We start from the raw sequence: 10723 nt of genomic DNA, 5'->3' as shown, positions 1-10723 counted from the left end.
GTGGGGGAAGAGTTCGGAGCGAGGCCAGAACAGGAGGAGGTGGGGTGAAGTGAAGAGGGAGAGAGGTTGGGGATGGGGTAGGGAGAGAGGCCAAGGACGAGGTGGTGGGATGTGGAGGGACACTGGGAATGAGAGGGATCAGGGCAAGCAGGGAGGCCAGGGATGGAATGGAGTAGGGAGGGAGGCAATGGGGAGAGAGACCAAAGATGCAGGATGGGAGGGATCTTGGTTTTTAGATTGCTTTTTAGGAGTATGTGGAAGAGAAAAATAATTCAAAGCAGAGTGTAAGGTAACTTAAAACGTGAAAACCCTTAAGATTGTATTTGAGTTTATGCATCAAAATTTAATTAGACTGGATCAGTGTAAAATAGTTTGGCTTTAGGTTGTATTCTTTCATTTCTTACTGAAGTCAATGTCTGATAGCATAGACGTGTGGCACACCATTCGCCATCTTAAATATTCAGTCCCTCCATCATCGACACACAGCGGCAGCAGTATATACCATCCAGTGATGCACTGCAGCAAATCGCTGAGACTCCTTGGACAGTACCTTCCAAACCTGCAACCACTGCCACCTCCAAGGCCAAGTGCAGCAGATGTATGGGAGCACAGCCATCTGCAAGTTCCCTCCGAGTCTCTCTCCACTTGGACTTGGAACTATATTGCTGACCCTTAACTGTCACTGTGTCATAGTCCTGAAACTCCTGTCCTAATTCTAGTTGATTACAATGTTATTTATTCTTGATGAGAAATCCCTTTTCTAATTTTTATTCGTCCATGCTTTAAAAGTTGTAATGACCATTCTGAACTTAAATGAATCCTTGCGTCGTGCGATGCCAAAACATGCTTCTCGATCTTTTTCATTATTGCAGCTTGTACGATGCAGTTTCATCACTAATTAAGAACAAAATTCACCGTCTTCCAGTCGTCGATCCATTGACCGGGAACACACTCTACATTCTAACACACAAGCGCATCCTGAAGTTTCTCAAACTCTTTGTAAGTATCTCAGACCAGAAAAGCAAGGTGAATTTGGTCACCCACACAAGAGCCTACTTTTAAAATGTCAGAAACCACACATCAAAAGCTTTGGGTCTCATCTTTTTTGTTAGCGGTTTTTAAACTTAGAGCAGAAGTAACATTGAAATTTAAATCATTTTTCACTGAACTCATTCTGATATGGCTCATTAATGAGTACTGCTGCATCAGAGATCTGATCTTGGCATCTAAGGAATTAAGTAACACCATTGAAATTGTGTCATGGCATTAGTGTTCTTTCATTATTTAGAGGCAAGGGTACATCACTGAGCAAAATTTCTTCTAAACCTGAAGCACAGGGCTACCAAGAGAACTCTTTTATACTGCAGTGTAAGCCGAGCTCCCACGTTGTCTCCAGAAACGTTTGTGTTATATTATTTCCCTTTAGCTTTGGATAAAACAATCCATTATTAAGCTCAGTTAGCCTTGTTGCTGGGGAAGTAAAGCAATATGTGATTTTTGCAACTGTGCAGGTTCATATCAGAGATTCTGAATAGTTTCTCTGGTGGTTGGGGTCAAATAATTGCATTCTTCTCATTTGACTAGTGCCTTAGTTGCTGTTAGAAATTGTTTGAACTCATTGGGAAATATATCTTTAGGATCACAGTACATCATCTAAACACTAAGATGTTCCTCTGATCTTCAGCTCTATGCTTTGTACTGCCTATCTCGTGAGGTGGCAAAATTGGTTAGCATTTGTGCAGTGTTCTGGAATATACTTATTAGATTTAGAGCTCCTTGAAGTGTTGCACCACGGACCTTCTGTAGAGCTATCCCACGTGTAAATTAATTTGAAACCTGTACATTGCAGTTTGAATCATAGAATCCCTACAGTGTGGAAGCAGGTCATTCGGCCCATCAAGTCCACACCAACCCTCCAAATAGCATCCCATCCAGACCCAACTCCTTACCCTATCCCTGTAACCCTGCATTTCCCACAGCTAACCCACCTAACCTACACATCCCTGGGCACTGCAGGCAATTTAGCATGGCCAATCCACCCTAACCTACACATCTTTGGACTGTGGGAGGAAACCGGAGCACCCGGAAGAAACCCACACAGTCACTGGGAGAATGTGCAAACTCCACACAGACAGTCACCCAAGGCTGGAATCGAACCTGGGTCCCTGGCGCTGTGAGGCAGCAGTGCTAACCACTGAGCCACAGTGCCACCCCTTTTAGATAACTGCCCTCCTCCATTTTATCTTCAACAAAGATGGTCTAGATCACTGACTTTTCTACAGACATATCAGCCAGGCTTGAGTGATGGGAAGGGGTTATCAACCCATCTATTTTCTTCCATTATTCAAATCTGTCTGCTGCTACTTGTGTCCACTCCTGCCAGGTGACGTGCTGGCATGGTATTTCGCACTTGTCTGTCTTGCACCATCCTTACGAATCAACTGTAGCTCCTCTACAATTGCTCTGTGACATCTGTCATCCAATTCTGCTTAGGTTAACCCCTCTTTCTGTTCCCTTTCACTTTTTCCCCTTAGGAAGAGATCTCTAGCTTATCAGCTCTGATAAACAGCTGAAATACCAACGTTTTCTTTACTCAGCATCACTTTTTAAGAGTCATTTTCCTCTTGTGATTGCAGGTGCCTCTGCTTTTAACTTATAATCTGTACATAAAACTTTTAGCATATGTCTTAACATCCACATTTCATAGGTTTCTACTTTCTTCCATAGATTTTACCTTGTCAGGTTTCTGCGGTCGATGGCAAAGTGGATAGAATGTAGCATCTTAAGTTTTTTTTTTTAACCCCCTTGTTTCAAGCTTGAGTTTTCCTGTTGTTAACACATCATGTCTCTTCTCCTCCTCCTCCTAACTTCTGTATCGTTTGTCCAGTTAGGATGAACGATATCTACTTGTTCCGGTCTGAGAGCATTCATGTCAATCTCTAATTTACTTTCTTCTAATGTATTCCTTCTAACTACCGTTAAGTACGAACACCAAAAAGACAAAAACAATAGAGATTCTACACTTCTAAATTTTACTTGACATGTGATATTTTGTAGGGCCTCCTGGTTCTGCAAGTAGTACTGTGTGATCAGCATATCGCAAGTTTATGTTCTTGTCTCCAATTTTTACCCCGGGCATTTATCTGATTCTCTGAATGTTAGAAATCAAATTATATTCTGTCTGTGAAACAACATTTTAGAAACAGTATAAAGAACGTTCTTGTGTATCTGATGTAGATATTAATTCGGATCACTTTGTCTCCTTATGGCAAAACTTAAAACACCAAAAAGAAAATGACGTACAATCATTTGGACTTCGACATGTTGAAGGGTGACAATGTCGGAGGCGTTTGCTCTTCAAGTTAAAACGAAATGTGAACATCTCTGGATTGTGGATTGAACAAACGGAATTCCAAGAACAACAGAAAAGTAAAAGAGATAAGAAATGATGATAGGAAGAACAAAGAAAAGAAACACCCCTGACTTTCTTTTCAATGTTGAAACAATCAAGAATGCATGTTGGCAGGCTAAATTGAAGTGGTGTAATGAGATATGTGACAAAGCATTAATGCTAGAAAGAAATCCTGAAATGAGAATTTAACCCCCAGAATTGAAATCTTTGACATGCTGAGAATAACAGATGTAGGTCCATTGGAGAACAAAATGTTGTTTAAAAGGAACACAGCAGTAAAAAGATGGACAGAATATACAAATGGATTGTACAATGATCCAAACCAAGGGAGACCTATAGCAATAGAAGCAAACTATGAGCTAAATCTTATGCCTGAGGTAAAATATGCTTTGAAACTGAATGCAGGAAAAGATCCAGGCACAGATGGAAAAATACAACAGAATATGTAAAAATCTTTGGAGAAACAGACTGAGAAGTGATAACAGAAATCTGTGATCAATTACGCACCAAAAGGTATATTCCATGTGACTTCAGATATTCGTTATTTGTGAAAATACCTAAGAAACCGAAAGCAATGGTGTGCAGTCATTTTGGAGCTATAAACTTAATAAGTCATCTTATTAAAATGATCTTGAAAATCGTAATTGAAAGAAATATTAACACATTTGAACCAGAAATTGGTGAAGCACCCTCTGGACACAGACCTGGAGTTGGGACAACAGAGGGAATATTTAATCTAGCAACAATTTTTGATAAATATCTAGAAGTAAATGAGAATATTTACCTAGTCTTCATAGACCATGATTTTTGCTAAAAGCTAGTAAGCGTATTGCTGAAATGTGATATTAACAGGATAAAGTTGAGATTTATCCAGAGCCTATATTGGGACCAAATAACTGTCTCCCTCTAGCCTGATGACAATCATATGTTTCAAGTGACGTGAGGAGTACGATGAGGCAATAAAAGCCATGACTAAATAAATGTAAGGCTATGACCTGACAACCCAGCAACATGCTTTGTGAATCACCCAGCCAGCAAAATGAACATGGTGGCAACCAAATCAGCACAGCAGATATCAACGAACTAGACAGAATGACGTCACAGCAGTAGTGGCAGGGGTACGTGCACTGAGCTGAGCGCCTTATGGCGATGTCAGCAGGTACTGCACTAGACTTGATTTTGGTGTTCAAGCCCTGAAATGGGACTTGAACCCAGAACCTTGTGGTTAAAAAGCCTGCTACTGAGCTGCAGTGGCAGGTTTAAAAGGTTCTTTGCTATTTGGTGGGCAGAGGGGAGGTAGAAAGAGGCTTATTCCAGATTGAGGAATAGAAAGCTGCATCAGTTTTATTGTGTTACTTTCGAAAAGTACATTTAAAAATCTAATTCAAAATCATTTGCAACTTTATGCTTGTCAGTTGGCCTAACTCCATTTGTTTTGATTCTTGGATGTTATGTAAGTGTTTGCTGTGTTTCTTAACCTATTATCGTAGATCTCAGAGATGCCCAAACCAGATTTCATGTCTAAAACGTTGGAAGAGTTGAACATTGGAACATACAAGAACATTGCAGTGGTGAACAAAAACACTCCCATTTATGTGGCTTTGGGAATCTTTGTGGAAAAAAGAGTATCTGCGTTGCCTGTTGTGGATGAATCTGGTAAAATTAAATTCTTATTTTCATTGGCCATCTCAGCACACTTGGTTGTGCCACTAGCTCACACAAGTAGAGCAGATCACATCAAAGGTTAGCGGTAACTGTCGATCAACACCACAATTTCTCAAGAATAACCAAGCAGTTTTTACTAATGTAGTGAAATTTGGTTTCAATGCCCTTTTAACTTTTTTTCTTTTATAAATACTTTATTTACAGTTAAACATCACTTGTTGAGGTTGGCTGGTCAGGACAGTAAAATCTGCATCAATATGGATTATCAGTCAAAAGGTGAAAACAGACTGGATAGCCTCAGTGCATTTGACTGCAATTTAGTCAAGTTTATCTTTCTCTGCTGGGATAAACAAATCTAGCCTAAATGGATAAATCATAAGAACAGTAACTTTCCTTATGGAACATCTACATTACACCACTTGAATAGTGAAGACAGTTCTAGTTCAGAGAGATTCACTTGCTTACTATTTTGCTAGTGAGTAAAGAAGCCAGATAAATTCTTTGCTCTGTTCAATTTAATTGCACCTAAATATTCTATTTCCAATGTGTTATGTTAACCATGCTCCTGTCTTTCCCTATATCTATAGGGCGAGTCGGGGATATCTATTCTAAATTTGACGTCATTGTAAGTATCTTGCAGCAGCATTTATATATTCAAATATTCTTCCCTATTGCTCTGAGACCATTCCCTAATTAAATGTTTCTGCTTTAGAACCTTGCTGCAGAAAAGACCTACAACAACCTGGATATTACTGTAACAAAAGCGCTGCTGCACCGCTCTCAGTACTTCGAAGGGGTACTGAAGTGTTACAAGCATGAAACCCTCGAGACAATTATCAACCGTCTTGTGGAGGCAGAGGTACAGGAAAAGGAACTTTTTAAAAAGACAACTAATAAATCCGTTACTGCTTAAAATGATGGGTCAGTGGCATATCAGCCCTGTTCTAAATTGTCTTTTCATTCACCCACTTGCCTCCTCCCCAGAAAATGCTAATTATTTTGGAATATAGTCCTGTGACCACTGGACACTTCCAGTTCATCACTCTTTCTGTGTGACTGTAGACACGGTCATTTGGATAGTGGGTAGGAGTGGAAACCCTGGCTTGTTTCTCACTCTCCCACTCCATCTGGAAGCACTGGGAGCAAAATTGGTCACTCCCAGCTCCCACAATACAAACTGGCAATTGAACTTGGGATCTTCCAGGTTTGAATCACTGGGGCAAGCACTGAGCCTTTGCAGTAACCTCCTAAGTGGTGCAGAGAATTTTAAATTGTGCACACCACATCCTCAGCAGCTCTGTTGCCTGCACGTTTTCTTTCTGCAAGAGCTCTTACACTCAAGCATTTTTGTTTTAACGAGCTAATTCATTATTAAACTGCTCCAAGAAAACTGTAAAATTTGGTGCAAATTGAAGCTCGTTGAAGACAACCAGCTGCTTTTGTTACTGCTGCTGTTGCATTAACCCTTTTCAACTGGAATCTACAAGCAGGAGCATCACAAGCATGGTTCCAAATGGAGGTGCTGCTGTGAGATGTGTGCTTTGACCTTCTGTCCAAAAACTGAAATAGGAAAGCTTTGTTTTTCATCATGAGTTAATTGCCATTTGGTGTGTTGCAAATGAAGGGTGTCAGCATGAGTGGAAGAAATAACACATAATGGCTGTACTTTATTTAAAGTAAACTGAAAATGGTGGTCCTTCACTATAATATCTGTCAAGCGATAAGACAAATATTCCAGGCATTGGCTTTTCATCAAAACCGAGCTGATGGGTTTGCATCCAAAATGCAAAATCACTTTTCATTTTGCAGTTGTTTGGTTTTACTGTGCATTTTTGTCTTGTTATATGCCTTTAACACACTCTTTAAAATGTAACACACTTTACCAGGCTTTTACTCTTTGGCCCTAGTATCTCCTTGGGTGGCTTCATATTGAATTTTGACATTTCTGTGAAGTGCATTGAGATATTTTCTCATGTTAAAGGGGATAGGTAAATGCAAGTTGTTGTATTTGCAGTTTTTGTTTCTTCCTTCTCTGAAAGGAAGTACCCAGTGCACAAAATAATTGGCTTCTGTGATTACATTTCCTTATGTATTAGCAATTTTAGTGGATTTATAGGAAATCAAACTTCAATTTTTTTCCCCAATTTTTAATTTGAGTAAGTGAGAGACTGAAACTGTTTCAATCTCATTTCACCCCCACCACCCACCTAAAATGTCTCTGAGCACAGGAACAAACCGTCCATAAGGATCCCGTTGATAACTTGTTGTGATAGAAGGAATCCCTACATAAGACAGCACCAGAGGTGGAAAGTCCATTATTGTTTGAAACTCTTGATTAAAAATCAAGTACTCTTTCCACCTTTAGTATTAGGCATAAATATTGCAGTCTCTTTTCCAGATTCTGTTGTGGTAGAAGTGAGATTTATTTTTTGGTTTCTATTTATTTCATTTTCCTTTCTGTGAAATTTCAGGTTAAATCTTTGAGTTTTTTTAGGCTTTGATGTACCAATAGAGAACATTGTTGATTTTGTTGGAGACTTCAACAGAGCAGCCATTCCAGCAGCATAGCAAAAAGAATGCCTCATTAATAACTGAAGTTAAAACTCATGCGTAGGTATCTTTCACCTCATTGAGCAGCAAGTGGTAAAATCTCAAATTTCAAAGCCCCAACATGACGGTAGTTTCTTTATCTTTGAAGATTTGTGATACTGCCTTACACAGATGTATCCATGGGAGGTTACAGCTAGTCAGGAAGCACATCCTTTCCAGCACTGATGAACTGAAAATAAAAACAAAGCAACTTGGTAGCTCCCAAGCTTAGCCATGGTTGTTCCTCCCAGTTCCAATCTGTTGGTTTTCTCCTTGAAAATCTAATATCTGCCCAGTATCCTCTGCATTGTGGAGGCCCACATATGGTTCCTTCCTCCAAAGCACTGCAATGTGTCGCTACCTTGAGGCAGTTGGGTGGGGGAGGGGAGGGTAGTGGCAGAATAGAAATTGAACTGAACTGTTAAGATTTGTGAAATCTACTTTTATTTTTAGTCTAGTGAAAAGAGCTGGTAAACTATTGCTAAAAGCATTAACTTGTCATGAAATTAACCAGTTTTCTTATCTATTTCAGAGATTCTTCACAATAGCTACTTGTTACTTATCAGGTCTTTTCCTGTTTGTAGGTTCATCGGTTAGTGGTAGTTGATGATCATGATGTGGTAAAGGGGATTGTCTCGCTCTCTGATATTCTACAGGCATTGGTGCTGACAGGAGGAGGTATATACTCTCTATATTATCCAATTGTTAAAAGCAAGCAAGAATGCAATTGTGGCTCTTGATCTCTATCCCTTTGAACATAGGTGTATTATCAACCTCTGGAATCGTATTGAGTGTGTGTTCCACCCTGTTGGAGACAGACTAACCCATACTGAAACCACTCAGTGCGCCCCATTCATTCCTCTTACTGAGGAGCATGGACAGACTGTGCTTGCCTAGATATTGATTGCCTAGGATAATTTTCTTCTTTCAGAAGAAACGTTGTTTGGCTCAGGTTTAAGATGTCTTTCTCATTGAGTGGCACAACATAAATCAATGGTTTCACTTTTTTAAGAGCCGTGAAAAGGCACATTCATTTTGGTTCATATTGTTTTTAATGTAATGGAGATATTTGTTAAGCCCTGATCTTCTATTGTGTATGTGTGTGTTATATAATAACTGTGGTGGCAGTGACAATTCATGGTATTCGAAGAAAGAAAGGATTCACAAAGAAATCTTGAGGTGGAACACATTCCAGTGTGATAAATTATTGTTTCATTTAATTTTATCGAGGAGTATATTGATATTGTTGTCTTTGCTGTGGTATAATATTGATGTCTAAATAGTTACTGCTGTATTAAGTTATATTAACGGACTTGTACAAAACAGAAGTTCTGTCTCGTCATCGTCTATTAAGATCAATTCCAGTGCTGTGGTTAGTTGGCTGTTGAAACACTTCCTCATTTTCTTTCCTGGAATGTGAACCAGTGTACCTGACGTCGGTACTTTTTCTCACTGCTTCGCTTTAGTAAAGTTTTAATTAAGGCTCCATGGCTCCTAATATACTGACCATTTAACATGTCGGACAGCACACAATGACAAAACATGAAGTGTTTCCCTAATTTTCTCTTCAGGTAATTCTTCCGAGCTTGGACAGTGAAAGATGTGTATAAAGTGCACCTGTAAGATCATCCCCACGTTGAGTCCTCACCAGCCTGGAAATCTTTTGTCTAAGGATATGCACCCATGGCGGCACAATGTTTTTCACCATTGCAACGCTGTTACATAAAATAGAGAAGGACCCTGGCTACTGCTCACCGTTTCCATTTTGATTGAACTTTGAAATGTTTCTGCACCTTTCTACTTAAAGCCATTGACTTCTGTGCCCACTGAAATGATACTGCAGGTCAGGTCAAAGGAACTGAATCTTTTGTTCTTCTTATCCCATCCTACCTCAGGTGGATAACTGAGAAGTCTATTAACATGACTGATTATTTCATTATCTGAGCATCAGTTTTTTTTTGTACTTTGATTTAAGTTTGATTATCTGTTCTATGCTAGATATTGTCCAATTTATGTAACTACTCCTGTTATTCACTGCTTGTTTAAAACTCTGAGCGATGCCAACATAATTACTGAAGAACAGGTTACATGAATACTGTGTAATTGTCTTTTTGACTGAGGTGTTGGACAATCTAGTACCTGATTTGTCAGACACCCGCTTCCAAAAAAACAGCTGTTTTTGATGTATCCTTTCATACGTTGCAATATGCAGCATCATTCACACCAAAAGATTTTAAGTGGTTATCTTAACGGTTTGGTTTGCACGGTTAGATTATTTTTGCACTTCTGGCTAAAACAATTTAAGGATCTGTGCCTCTCCTTCCTGGAGCCTCCCGCTTTGAACCCAGTTAAGAAACTACATTTCAATTTAGAGTATACCTTCCAACAGCAGAATTCCGTGAAAATTTCTGCAATGATTTCACTACTTAAAGTCACATGCTATTGAAGGTAGTTTTTAATTTCAAATGAGCCTGTTCTGAAATGGACATAATAAACAAAATTGAGTTTGGCTTTTCAAAACTACAAACCACTGGGAAGAATGTCCAGCCTAACACCTCAAAAGTCTGAAGACAAAAGCAAATTTGAAATTGGTTGTCATGATACTTAAATAAATTGTATTTCTTCATTCCTAGGAAAATGGTGATTGTAGATGCTATAATTCTGGGCTGGAGTCTCTTTTTTGTCACTGATCATTTTTTTAAAGTCATTTTGTTGCTTGTGGATTTGAGTGTCAGAAATATGTTTTACTTTTCATTTCTACAAACAAAACAAAGTCTGAATGAAGCTTGGCTTTTGATGATAGACTCCTGGAATGCTGGTGCACCAGGTTGAAAGTGTTGCTGATGGTTGGAACATCAATTTGGAAAATGTTTGCTTTTGTTACCTTGGATTCTAGTTGGACCCAGAGTGCAAACGTGTACAAGCCTCACACTACACCATTTATGAGATGTAGCTTTGATCCAGTTGTGTGCAGTGTGTATGGTAGTATTCTTTGCTGATTTTAGTTTTCTTCTGATTAGGTGGTAGTTTGCAAATTGGTGGTTGTGGCTGGAATTT

General features: G+C 39.2%; 1 protein-coding gene across 1 annotated transcript in view; it reads left to right on the top strand.

Annotated features, from left to right (window-relative positions):
- Positions 1-10717, top strand: part of LOC109922887 (5'-AMP-activated protein kinase subunit gamma-1) — a 31939-nt gene extending 21222 nt beyond the window's left edge. Inside the window, exons 7-12 of the mRNA XM_048618956.1 lie at positions 873-999; positions 4903-5068; positions 5665-5702; positions 5790-5936; positions 8251-8344; positions 9238-10717. Of these exons, the coding sequence (XP_048474913.1) occupies positions 873-999; positions 4903-5068; positions 5665-5702; positions 5790-5936; positions 8251-8344; positions 9238-9263 (598 nt within the window). The 3' untranslated portion in view covers positions 9264-10717. The remainder of the gene's footprint in view (positions 1-872; positions 1000-4902; positions 5069-5664; positions 5703-5789; positions 5937-8250; positions 8345-9237) is intronic.
- The last annotated feature ends 6 nt before the right edge of the window (positions 10718-10723 follow it).

The sequence above is a fragment of the Rhincodon typus genome, chromosome 41 (genome assembly GCF_021869965.1).
Source record: "Rhincodon typus isolate 14 chromosome 41, sRhiTyp1.1, whole genome shotgun sequence".
NCBI lineage: Eukaryota > Metazoa > Chordata > Chondrichthyes > Orectolobiformes > Rhincodontidae > Rhincodon > Rhincodon typus.
This window is presented reverse-complemented; position numbering and strand designations above follow the sequence as displayed.